Source organism: Lepidothrix coronata, unplaced genomic scaffold (genome assembly GCF_001604755.1).
Source record: "Lepidothrix coronata isolate B3197 unplaced genomic scaffold, Lepidothrix_coronata-1.0 Scaffold141, whole genome shotgun sequence".
In the NCBI taxonomy this organism is placed as follows: Eukaryota; Metazoa; Chordata; class Aves; order Passeriformes; family Pipridae; genus Lepidothrix; species Lepidothrix coronata.
In genome coordinates, this window is record NW_016690321.1 from 2,148,000 (window position 1) to 2,161,895 (window position 13,896).

At 39.4% G+C, this 13,896-nt stretch overlaps 1 protein-coding gene across 20 annotated transcripts in view; it reads right to left on the reverse strand.

The window, feature by feature from the left end:
• The window catches only part of TNRC6B (trinucleotide repeat containing 6B), a 141,331-nt gene that overhangs the window by 36,964 nt on the left and 90,471 nt on the right, over window positions 1-13,896 (reverse strand). For 17 of the 20 annotated variants that reach the window (XM_017827609.1, XM_017827625.1, XM_017827624.1 and 14 more), the window contains 4 exons: window positions 6,915-9,242; window positions 5,477-5,635; window positions 2,086-2,264; window positions 821-895 (listed from right to left, as the gene is read on the reverse strand). In XM_017827609.1, coding sequence (XP_017683098.1) covers window positions 821-895; window positions 2,086-2,264; window positions 5,477-5,635; window positions 6,915-9,242 — 2,741 coding nt within the window. Of the gene's footprint in view, window positions 1-820; window positions 896-2,085; window positions 2,265-5,476; window positions 5,636-6,914; window positions 9,243-9,952; window positions 9,983-13,896 lie in introns of those variants that run through there. The other 3 variants (XM_017827621.1, XM_017827622.1, XM_017827626.1) reach the window with 2 other exon arrangements.

Sequence of the window (13,896 nt, forward strand, 5' to 3'; positions counted from 1 at the left end):
GTCAGTGACAGCTTGTGCAGCCCTAGACTTCTCACAGAACCTCTGCATTATTATCTTTTGCTAGCTGGCATTACATACTATTCCTGCTTCACAGGATGACAACTGGCACAATATTCTGTAAAATATTTTACAAATTAGCTTGTCAGAAGTTGCTATTTTTAAAGCACTTCTCTGCAGCTCTGTCCTTTTCTCTATGGTGTGGCTTATTTATTCAGTTTCCCAAACAATCTTTACATATGGATTCCTAATGAGTCCTTTTTGCTCTAAAAAGACCCTGCTGCACAATATTTAAAATGTAAGTAGCCAAGACAGACACAGGGCTGTAAATCTCCTCTTCTGATAGGTGGTCGAGATTCCGAATAAGTAGCCTTGGACTAATCAGAGATGTCTGACATTACATCCAGGAGCTGAGGCCTCTACCTTTAGTGCTCTAAACAGCATGCTATGAAAATTAAAATAAAAAAAAAAACCTACAACAAAACCCCAAAACAAAACAACAAAAACAAACAAGAAACCCCAACCACCCCCCAAAAACCCAAAAAAATCCCAAACCCCAAACCCACAAGAAACTCTTCTTTTCACCCCTGAACCCATTACTTGCAAGGAAACTGCATTCTCAGAACAACAGCTGCCGAAGTAATTTTAAGAATCAAAGTAGATTTTGGGTTTTTATGAGAAGCCATTCTGAGCCAGCTACTACAGGTATTATAATCAACATGTCAGCATGGAAAATGCAGATAAGTAACTGTGAAACCGCTGATCTTTTGACTTACGCATTTTTTCCTAAAGTTGGACTTTCTATTTAACAAAATTTACTTACCAGCAAGCCCATATTTGAAAACTGTTTGGATAAAGGGTTCATCCATGAATCACTATTTCCTCCTTTTAATGCGCACTGAGAAAAAAAAAAGACATTTTTAAGAAGCTTCTTGATTTCTTAAATTCTGTTTTATCCTTAAGATGCACAAGTGTAAAATGAAAATCCTGCTATCAGATTAACCTCCTGAAAAAATTATTTTAGGTATTCGTATGTTTGGAAACATTCACCAAATGTTCTGTCTCATACAACTGCTCACTGTTCAGTCTATCAAACTGGATGAGCACTCGCCCTGTAGAATGTTTCTCATACCTTCAGTTTCAATCTCGAATGCTTTGTGAATATTGTTTATTTTTCCTCTATTACAGTTTAATATATTTTTTAATCCATTCCACACAGAGGTAGATTTCTTTCTTGGCTTTCTTCCCTTTAGCATGGTGCCTCTTGCAGGGGCACTGTGCTGACCAGGCTCTCTATTTGGCCTTAGTGTAATTTACAGATTATCAAAACCAAAACTAACCCAGTTCAACAATGAAGAAATTTTTCCGGACAGTTGCTTTGGTGGTTAAAATAAAAAAGCTTTAAGTGAGAAAAAACTCCCTAAGGTTAATTTCTGCAAAACAGGAACTGTAAAACTCCCTACCATGTCAAACAGTATTTCCACATCCTAGGAAACTGCTCTGCCCTTGCCTTTCGAGTCTGCCCTACCTATTTGAGGAGAAGTAGACAAAGCACAGTCCTTTTAATATTAATACAATAACAACTGTTACTGTACTAGAGAACTTGAATGCAAACAAACTTTAGAAAAATTTACTCGGGACTACAGCCAAGCTCCTGCTCCTGTTTGAGGCCAAATGTCAACAACAACAAACACAAAACATAAATCCAACAGTTAGTAGAAATAAGAAGCCCATGTGCCAAAGGGACAACTTCAGCAGGCTATGCAAGAACAACAGCAGCAGCCTAAACAGAACGATGTGTCAGCAAGAGAAGAGAAATAGCCTTGGGATACTTATTTTCATTTCGTAATGGCTCTGCAGCTTACATACCAAAAAAAATTGACACCTACTGGCAGATTTATTAGTCACAACAGGTGTAATACATTCAAGCAAATCCAGAAACCTCACATTTTTTACAGTGCTGTATAACAAGCACCTTTCTGTAACTCTGTAAAACCTTTTTAAAAAAATAACTATTATAATGCTGTAACATATCAGGCAGACTGTTTTCAGACAACACAGTAGTTATCAATCATTCAAGCACTTTACCTTCATTTGTGTTTTCTTTCCTCCTTGCCCCCAGCTTGTTGAGTTGTGGGAGGAACTGCTTCCCTGAGAGCCTGCTGTGTTCCAGACTCCTCCCTCCTCCTCCTCTTCCCAGCTGGAATGACGTGTTCCTGTCACTGGCCCATCACTCTCTCCCCAGCCATCTTGCATAGATTTAGAACCTTTAGAAAAAGAAAAAAAAGCTCAAAAGAAGTCTACAATACCATGCAGTTGGTGATGTGACACTGCAAGATCAGCTGAATCATCAGAATCCCAAAGGAATAAAAAAAAAAACTTCAAAGAAGTGTGTTCACTAACAGCTGTAAAAACTTATGCATGAATCCCAAAACTCGAGAGATTTGGTGGTGTGTTCGCATGTCATGTTTTGCAACTATTTTTAAAGAAATGTCAAACCTTTAAAGATGTAATAACAGTAGAGACCTCTTATACAGATACAGCTGCATTTCAAAGGCAACCTTTTATTTTCAAATGTAAATGCATTTCTTCAAGCACACTCAAAAAACCAACAGTGCCCAAGACTCTGGTTCAGTTGATTTATCAATTATTTCCTCTCTTCCTTCAAACCTTAATACTTCCCTTGCACTGAACTCTTTCACAAACTAACAGAAACAAGGAACTTCTAGGAACAACTAAGCAGAATCTGAAGGAGAGGACCTGACTCTGCTATGCATAATTCCAAAAGTAGTTTAATGTGAATTAAAAAAAACTCCTGTACTTGAATCTCTGTTCTTAAAAATGTCACTAAAAAGGCTTATTACTTACACTGTTTAAGTATACCAGAAAGCTACAACCATTTCATCACATCAGTTCAGACTTTTCCCTGTTGGCTTCTTTTCTTGCTGGTACTCTCTAGCACTGTCAGGCAATTTAGAATTCTGACCTCTACTGACAAGCCAACAAGAGCCCAATTCCTTATCTTGTCCACTGTCCAACTGTTCTTCCTGCTGTAACTCTTTCATTCTGCATATTTATTCCATTAGCATTTATCTCATTTAAAAAAGATTTCCATCATCATTATCTTTGTAATAACTCATTCTTCAATTGACTGGGGCTTGAGTGTAGAAATCAGGAATAAGAACATGAACATATATAGCAGAAAATCTGCACATAGAAGTCAGGAATTGTAATTATTCTATCAAGGGGATCTCTACCTTGATCATGCTGAAAATAAGTACAGCAGCATTTTGTGGTGGTTTAAGAGCTACCTTAAAATGCATCATAAATAAACCCCCAGATACTTCAAAGGAAACAGCCTTTTAAAGTAGATTCATTTGTGTACCAAAACTGAGGGCTGGTAATTAAAAATACTGGTCCAAGTGCAAAAAATCTACCTCTTGACCTTTTCATCATGCTACTTATACAGAAAAGGCTACATTTAAGGATTATGACCGCAGTCAAGAAATATTATAGAAATATTACAGAAATATTATATGGGGTAGTCCCTGCAGCTTTAATTTATTTCTGGTGACAGTATTTAAATATACACTATGATCCCAATTTTACCTACATGACCATAGATTATTTTTCTGCACTGACAACTCTCAGGTTTAAGATTCTTAAACATGAATACAGAGGACAGTGGTGTAAAAAAGGACTTGTCTTTATAACATCTGCTTAATTTTTTGCATTTGTTGAGTGAGGAGGTATCAACAGCTATAGCAACCAAATGAAACTTTCAAGATACAGGCAAAATAATGATATTACAGAAAACTGAAATTATTCCTACTTCTGCCAGGAAATTCCTATGCAGTGCTGGTAGAACTATGTAAATCTGCCTTTTTAAACAGATGGGTAATGATCTATGCTTCCCTTCTTTGGCTCTAAACTCCTTCTTTTTCTTTTCTAATCACTGTTAGTCTTGGTATCCTGTCCTTACCTTCAACCATAAATTATGCCTTTGCAGGCTCTTTGTCCCAGTTTCTTCTTTTAACTTATCCAAGATATTAAATAGCGCCCCTTACCCCACTGAATAACATAGCTTTTTTCTTCACTCCTTCTGGGTGCCAACTAGAAAGGAGTTCAGAGAGCAGTCACAGAACACAAGAGAATGAAGATCTCTGCTCTTAACACTGTTATGGTAACCTACCATAGCCCAAACTGGAACAGCCACCACAAGGAAACTCTATATTTTGCTCCTCTAGAGCTGGGGACAGCTTACATACAGAACAGCACACGTCTGTTGCAGCTCTTTGGTTATGGCACATGTGCAGATCAGTCAAGGATAAGCAAGTGATCATGCATAGTCTTTAAAGACTATATTAAGCATTAGCAAATCAACAGAATTTTCAATGGGTCAATATTATTTCAGAAGCCCTTACTTTGTTCATATTTAGGTGTCTTTTTACAGGTACAAGACATCTGTCTAAAAACAGCTTAGCATTCTCAGAAGAGCCAAGTTTGGGGGGGGGCATGGGAAGCACTACAGCCATCCACAAAAGCCTGTTATAATGATAACACTAAAGAAGCAAAGCTTTTTGCCTGGTTTTGTTTCATAAATGGCCAAATTATTTAGTTGGGGTGGGACGAAGGGAGAATGACCCAATAGCATACAATCAACAGAGCACTTCATTTCAAACAATTACATGTTGCAAAAGCAACTTTTTACAGTGGGCATCATCAGTCAAGTTCAGTAACAATTGTGTATTATCAGTGGTTCCTACAGGAAACTTCACATCCCAATGTTATTGACTTTGGCAGTAACATTGCTTTTGTTTGTCATTCTTTCCTTAAAAAGACTGAAACAAAAATTGTACAAACAACTTACATCATGAAGAATAATATCCACAAAAAAAAAAGTCTCAATACAGCAAAATTTTAACTTTGAAGTAAATTTTCAAGAGATTTCAACATCTCCTTTGAAGAACACTGCTGTAGGCATCTAGGTTCAACTATAAATTTCAGTTCTTAATATTTACAATTTTTCCACACTTACGCAATTTAAAAATCCAAAGATAAATTGCATTATCAAAGCATAGATTTGTTTTATATATTGTAATGGCTTCCACAGTGACATTTGTCAGTACTGTGCATTCCTATGATCAGAAAAAGTGACCTATCATGTAACAAGTTTATAAACCAAGTAACAAGTGGGCAGCCAGAACAAAAGAGAAAGATACACATTTCCTCACTCAGTGTTTCAGCACTTCCAGAATCAGAGCTGCCCACTAAATTGCTTAGTAAAGAAATTTTTTATTACCTTAAAAGACAAAGTTTCAGTCATTTGTAAGCACTTAATCATTCATCCATCAAAACCTTACAATGACATTCAACATTGCTTCTAGGCCTCAGATAACTCCTCCAGTATATCAAAAGGCCAAAACAATAAAAACCTGCAGGTCCATTGCAAAGAAACTGGTATCTGGCCTATACTCACTAGATTTCATGGCATTCGGGGCGTTGGAAGGTGCATTCCCCCAGCCTGTTGTCGATGCTCCTGTATCATCTACTTCACCCCACCCGGGACTGGTTTCATTTGGCTCACCCCAGGCGGACGTACCATTATCTGGAGCAGGTGGAGTGCTTTTGCTCCAGACTGCACAAAGGAGAGAGAGGATTCATTACAGACCGTTAAGGCAACAAATTATTCACTGCCGTGCAGCACGTCATTAATCTAATGCTTCATTCTTTTTGCTGAGATTCCCAGTAGCGTAGGTGCAACAGAATTGACAATCATTCACATCAAGTTTAGAGTGGGCACTGACCTCCAGGGGTGAAAAGGAAGAGAATGCTATGATGAGCAATACTCTTCTTGCAGGTTAAACATGAACCCCACATCTAATACTGTCCTCCTATCTGTGAACTTCTGTGACTAATTACAAGCATCTAACTCAGGGCTTTTATATACTGAATAGAGAGAAAGGACATATTCGAAGTACATATGAAACCAAGATAGCATTCTTTAAAGTGTCTTTGAGTCAGAGAAAAGATTAGGTAACAGTAACATCTTAATACATTTCTAGGCTATGCAACTTTTTCTTGTCCTTATTCCGAAGAAGAAAATATTTTGCTAAGTATTCTTTATCATACAGCAAAGCCAAACTGAACTTAACTAAAAAACTGAATCACAGACTTGCTCAATTTCAGGTGTTAACTGAGTGTTTCAGAGCAAAAGGTTTTTGACTAAAACTAAAGAATTTCTCCCCATTTCTCTAATAAATAAATAAATATAAAAAATGTGGTTTAGTCCAGAGAAAAGGAGACTTGGAGGAGACCTTATCCTCCTCTACAACTACCTGAAAGGAGGCTGTAGCCATGTGGGGGTCGGTCTCTTTTCCCAAGTAACAAGAAATAGGACAAGAAGAAACTGCCTCAAGTTGCACCATGGCACGTTTAGACTGAATATTAGGAAAAACTTTTCACCAAAAGCATTGGAAAAGGCTGCCCACGGAAGTGGTTGAGTCACCATCCCTGAAGGTATTTAAAAGACCTGTAGATGTGACACTTAGGGATATGGTAGGGATTTAGTGGTAGACTGGGCAGTGCTGGGTTTAAGGAGTTCATGGTTTTTGATTCTGTAATTCAACTTGTTTTTCAGAGCTCAAATTGAAGATGCAGATTTGTCAGCTAACAAACATCTTTTTTACCGGCAAGCTGACCAGTACTCAGATCACAGTTACTGAGGCACAAGCAGCAGAAGACTGGCTGATTCAAATTCTAAAGAAACTTTAAACACAGAACCAAATATTTAAAAAGAAATTGCTTTTCTCTATAGAATAAAACTATCAGGAATTGGAGGCTACAAGAGTATCTCTTATGCATTAAGGTTATATTCGTATACAGGAGCTTAATGAAGAAAGAAACAAGACTAGTACCTGATGCTTGTGATTTGCTAGTCATTGGAGTAGGCAGGCTCTGCTCCCGTGGGGCCTGTCCTCCTTGTGAGTTCTTGTCCCATAGATTCACATTCTTGTAGTTATAACTGCTAGGATCTCCCCATGCTGACGTGCCATCATCGATATCCATTTTTCGACTGATTGACTGTGGAGAAGGTTCTTCCCAGCCACTAGGCTCCTCCTCTTTGGGGGCAGCTGGCTGTGGTCCGCTGTTCCAGTTTGGGTTTGGAGATCGCCCATTACTTGGAGTTTGGGGCGGTGGACCCCAGGAACCAGAAGACTCCTGCTGTTGCTGCTGGTGCTGTTGCTGCTGCTTGTTCCAGGAGTTGGGCTGTCGACCCGTCTCATTCCACGTTGAAGTTCTTTTACAATCATCCCATCCACCCTTTGAAGCAGCGCTTGTATTTGCACCATTACCCCAAGTTCCAATCTCATTTTGCCCACCTTCGCCCCACCCAGACACTGGCTTGTTTCCTGCACTCTCCCAGTTGCTGTTTTTTGTTTGGTCAACTTCCTCTCCCCAACCGTTCTTTCCAGAAGACCATCCTTGATTAGGTTGCCGTCCACCCCACCCCTGATCCTTACTAGAGCTATCATTCCAAGAGGAAGATGACTTTTCTTCTTGCCTTCCTCCTCCCCAATTAGAAGAATTGGAGTTCTTATAGTCATTCCATCCTCCAGTATTTTTGGGGTCCTTCCACTCTGTTGGGGTTGAGAGCTCACCCCATCCAGACTTGTTTTGATTGCTTTGGCTGGGAACATCGCCCCAGCCCCCTGAGTTCTTTGTCTGTGTGGCAGAGCTCTCCCACCCCTCAGTTCCTTTATCAGACTTCCCCTCGGGCCGTGGCATCTCTTCAATATCCCACACTGTATCTTGCTTAATTTGAGTCTGGCCCCAGCCAGTGTTTGAAAGCACTCGGGGGTCCAAATCAGTCCTGCTCAGCAAAGTCTGCAGGACTGCCTGGCAATCAGGATGCGTAGGCCTATATGATCGGCGTCCAGAATTGTGACTGTCACTACTTCCTGCTTTGTGGTTGCTTCCAGTGCTTTGACCTCCAACCTCACTTCCTGCAGAGCTGGAAGATCTTCCCCAACAGGGAGCCTGGGAATTGCCTTGGTTTTCAGGAAGAGGGTGGCCTTTTTGATTGTCCCATGCTCCAGTGCTAGAATTTGGTTGGTTTGGACCACTCCACTCTCCAATCTTCAGTTCATCAGACCCAGACAGCTGTTTCCATTCTCCCTGAGAGACCCCAGATGTTAATTTGTTCCCTTCACCCCACTTGCTTTCATTTGCATGCTGAGGGCCAAAGTTCCAAGACCCACCACCCGTAGACCGGTTATTGTTATCCCAAGAATCACTTCTTGACCCATTAGGTTTTTGAACAGAAGATCCTTTCCAGGAGTCCTCTCTATCCTTTCCATTGTTCCCGTGGTTTCCAGAATTGCTCTGCCCAGAGACTGTGTCAGTTCCAGAAGACGTCCTAGCTGTACCCCAAGATCCAACACTCCCAGTCTTTCTTTCTCCAGTGCTTTGTGAAGGGGTGTCAGTGCTCCTGGAAGGGTTCCCCAAGCCCATTTCAAAGGGCATTCCCTTATTCTCCATAGGGTTTGGTGAACTTAAGTTCAAGGAGTTAGTGTTTCCATTTTTTGGTCCATCAGTGTTATGAATTTGAGCCTGTTCTCTGCCAGAGACAAAGTTAACACCCGCATTTTCCATCTTTGACTGCTGTTCCCTAGAGGTCTGACCTACTGTGCTAATCTGTGCATTGGAGCTACCACTATCAGATTCCAGAGTTCCTTTCCTAGAATTGCCCTCTTGAATCAGTGCCGGCCAAGCAGATGGGTTGCTATTTGGGTTAAAGTTGCTGAAGCCAGAACTGGGACTGATTCTATCTTGTCCACTCAAGTTCCTCCAATTACCTAGTCCGTTGTTACTCTCGGCAGCAGGGTTGGAAGATTGAACAGATTTAGCCTTGGGATCAGATTTCCAGGCCCCAAGATTACATTCGTTTCCAGCGCTTCCAGACTGGCACTGGCTTCCTTTTCCTTTGTTATTAGTGGTGCTTCCTGGCAGAGTGTTCTTCTCCAAGCCAGGGTTCGAGGCACTGTTGTTATCGGTGGTGTTTTCGGAAGAAGACTCAGCATCTTTGCTGGCAATACAAGGCCACTCTTCCATGTCAGACCCGTCTACAATCACCTTGTCCCAGATGTGAGTTGGGTTGGCGTTGGTGCCGCTGTTGGAGGAGGCTCCAGGACCCCAAGTGGAATTTGCATAATTTGAAGCAGCAGCACCTCCAATTGCTGAATCTAAAAGAAAAAAAAAAACAACCAACAAAATAACACCCAGGGAAATCATTAATAATCAGTATTATTTAAAAGTATGGAACATCACCACTGATTAATGCTTTCATTAAAAAGAACCCTTCCCTCAAATGCGTAACAAAGTTGCTCAGGAAGAACATCAGGCTGGGAAACATCATTGAAACACTGATAAAAAATTACAGAAAACTCCCCAAAAGCATTTTGTGGGCATTTGAAATCACCACTGACTCACTACTTCTGCCAACAGTCCAGCTTTAAGTTCAACACAGTTAATGAACACTTTTGATGCTGGTCGTAGACTTCTCAAATACACATTTAAAATTATACTATATATAGAACAAGAACATGTATGCCTATTCATAGGCATGTGTGTACAGACAGCTGTTGGTTTGCTCCTCAGCTGACTCAAAGCAACTACAATTTATTATAGATCAAATGATAAAAGATTGAAGATGGAAAGTACATATGAATATATGAAGCTGAAGAAGTTTATCCTTCAGCTTCAAATATCTTTTTCAAATTGATTTTGCTATCGGGTTTTAGTTTCGACCCTTCGCGAAACAAATAAAATTAGTTCCAAAAGCTACTGTACGTCAAGAGTCCAAAGCTACGCAAGTTACAATTCCTACGTAGTATAAACATGCAAGCTACATTCAGTGTGTAACTGCCCCACATTTTGTCACTGCTTTATTTACCTTAGACGCCACAGTATGTGGTTTTGTGAGCAGCGAAGCTCATCTCTCTGCCACTGGACGGAGAGGCTAGTAAGAGATCTCACTTTTCTCTCTCAGCAGCTCTCAATTCTTCAAGTTTCACCTCCCATTTGTGATGGCAGTCAAGCCCTTTAACTAAGTCAACTGCATTCTCTAACTTAATGCAAAACTGTCCACTTTTTGACAGGTTAGGTTTTTGCTGGCTTAGCACATTGTAGGAGGTAACCTGCAATTTCAATGAGCTTTGGAATCACTATAAGGAAATGAACAGAATAAACAACAATATACAGAGTCCCTTTCTTTCATTTGTAGTGAACTATTATTATGTCCTACATGGTATGACATCACGTGCACGAGACATTTGTACAGTTTTAAAGAAGACATAAATTAATACAGTGTCACAATAGATGAAGCCTATGTCAGTGCTGACAGCACGATGTCTACATGTATGCAGACACATTATCACTATTTAGTTTAAAACATCAGCCAAGATTCCCTTGCCATCCACATTATTACCTGATACTCTAAATAATTTAAGTCCATTAGAACCTCAGTGTTGTTCTCTATATAGGGTTCCACTCATTTTTCCTCTATATTTTTAATCCAAGGGATCCTAAACTGCCCTCACAAGTTCCCAGTGATGAAGACTAAACACTCGTCCTTGGACAAAACCACATACAGAACCATAATATATTAGTCTTATTCAGTTATTCCACCTATTTTGCAGAGCACAGACTCCATAGTAACAGCTGCAGCAGCATTCATACCTGGATATATACTGTTACTACCAGTACTGGCTCATATGACAGCTTCCATGCAAATAAGGCAAATAGCTTAAAAAAGTGGATAACCCTCCCTGCCTCAATTCCTGTGTTATATAATAAAAACTGACAATTTCTGGTTGCAAATACTTTCAATAGAAGATAAGATCAGCTTTCAATGCCTGTCTGAGGCTTTCAGCTCATTAGCTTAAACAATCAAAATCCACTGAATGCCTTCCAAATCTCCCTTCACTGAGAGCTACCAGTAAAGATCTAGACTTTACAGCAAGGTTTGAACTCCCTCATAAGCTCTGAATATTGATGAACAGTAGTTTGTCTTCACCCATTAAACCTCAGTCACCAAGATCCAAAAGACCAAGAAGTTCCCAAGTACATTCTGTTCCTTCTGTTGCCTTAACCTCAAATGCAAACTTAACAATAGCAAGGAAGTATGACTCTACCGATATTTATATCCGTCTATCATTTAGCACAGAGTAACCCTTTTTTCTCCTTCCAATTAAAAAAACTGTGATTAGACTGATCACAGGAAGAGATTAAGAAGAACAGCCAAAGACAAGCTCAAAAGACTGCAAGGTTGCTTGCTGTCCACTGTCTTTTGAACTTACAAATGATTCAGCAACTGAAGGATGCATGAGCAGCTACGCGCTTAGCAGGACCTTCAAATCAGTGACTTTAACAGAGCATTTCATTTCTGTGAAAACATTCTAAAAGTATTAAGATCGGGATGCTAACATAGTGTGCTAGATCACAATTTAATGGATTGTTTTATAAAACCAGCATCCCCTTGCTATATTTGACAGTGGCGTCAAAAATTTGGCACTCTGGTTTAGTTTAAAGATACTGGGCAAGGAATCTTGGTTCTTAAAGGGACTCTTCTTTAATAACAAACATGCTGAAAATGAAGCTTCTGATCTGACTGAAATGCAGAAAGTTACTAGCAAATGGCTACTTTTAAGGAGTCCTGAAATCAAGTTGCAATTTTGCTGTTAGAGACGGTGGTGGAATGTTGCAATTACTGAAAGACTTTCACCACTAAAGTATTCGCTTTATTGTCCAAAACTTTCTTCCATGTCCTGAATTATTGCTATTAGAAGAACTACACAGAACACCTGTCACCTCATCCCCCTGTATTGGTACGAGACAATAGTAACCTTGGTGTCATCTTTCAGGGCACTGGTTTTGCCATCTTACAGAAGGATTTCAATACTAGTAGAAAAAGATGGATGTAAAAAAGGATTACGTGTTGACATTTTATATTAGGGCCTCATCAACTCCATCTGTGGCCATCTGGTGAATGTAAGAACACGAAGGAGCAGGTAAGCTGCATTATCTTTGCCTTTTTTCAGGTGGGATGAATTAATCACAGTATCAGTGCATATATGCCTGACTGAATTGGGCCCAACCTGAAATTTAGTTTGTCAACAGGCAGGATCTCAGATGGGATAAATGATGTGCAAGACAGATAGCAATACTGTACTTCCATAAGCACTTTGAGGGAGCACCAAAAGTGACAGCCTGGTCTTTTTCTTGCCCAGCTGCTCATTCCCATTCCTCCGGCACACCTACTTTCACATGCTAGCACGTATGTTCCCACTGATACTCAGGTGAATTAGTAACAATCAGACAAACTGGGTTTAAAGAACCACCTGATTTTATTTTAATACAAATCAGATCCCCAGCCCAGTTAACTGCATTACAGTGCAGAAATGTGGATGGGGTGAGGCAGGTCTGAAGGACACACACCTTTCTGGGCACTCCTGACTTAAATCAGGATAAAGCAACTAACCATTGGCTAATACAGCCATACAACACCTTAGCTGTTAAAGCACCATTAACCTAAATATAAAAATATGAGAATTCATAATATCAAGTTTCAGCCTCAGGGAAAAAAAAATTAGGTGTCAAATAATCACATAGAACTCCAAAATGGTCCTCATATAGTACACCCAACAGCAAAAAAAAGGCTGATCATGATAAATCTTGAAAACTTTTAGAATGCTTCACTACCACAAATTCTCCTTAGTCAGTCTACTACAATCACTGTACACCAAAGTATACAGAAGGTATACCAATGCTAGGACTTCATATATGAAGGAAAGACTTTAGGGTGTGTTTTTTTCCCCCCTCTTCACTTTTCAGGTGATTTATCAAAATCAGTTATCTCTAAGACATCTGTTTCTAAAGTGATTAGTTAAAACTCTGCCATTATAGTTTGACATTCACTCCGCCCTTTATTAAATAGTGAACAAAGACAAGATAAATAATCTGTCAAGTGGGGATTTGCTACAAAGGAATTCAAATACTGAAACCACAAAACAAATTGAATTATTAATTTTCCTATAATCCTTTTTAATAAGGACAGCCATCCCATCTAGTGTGTTTGATTCCAGAGCTACAAGCTACCTCTGTTTTTAATTCTCAGCCACAGAGAACTCTATAAAAAGTTTATGCTCTCTAAGACTGTGGTAAAAAAATCACCATCCCATTGATCTGGCACAGTTTTCAAAGGCAAACTCAGACATACTGGTATTGTTATCCTTTTCTTTTTGGCTTTCAGGCATCTGTTATTTCTTTTTTAAACACCCTTATTATTAAAACTGAAGTTGTCCTTGACTTTTCAGGTCACCTAATTCTCTCCTTTAGAAGGCAGATATCTTGAGCGGAATTTTGTTTTTTCTACTATTATAATTTAAGAAGAAATATTACAGCTACTGCAATTCCCCAAGGGTATAAAAAATTGAGGAGCAGCCATAATTTCCCCATGCTCATAAGACAATCCTTAAATCAATGAATTTTTTGAAATTCAAAGTGAATGGAAAAGTAAAAACAGGACAGTCGCCATTTGTATAAGGAGGCTTATATAATTAGAAAACACAAGATTACTACTAAAAAAAAAGTCATGAGGAAAAGGACCATCTTTCTGTTTCATCCAGATCAGAAGTGACAGACATCTGCCCTTCACAGACCTGGCATCTACCAGATGCTATACCATCTACACAGATGACACAAAAACATGACAAGATAAGAAATTCACATAAAGAAACTTAAAGAACTTATTAAGAACTAATCAGTGACAACTATAAAACTGTTTATTCACGCAGTGTGTTTACTCTGCTGGGGATCATTTCCACCACCCATTAAAAC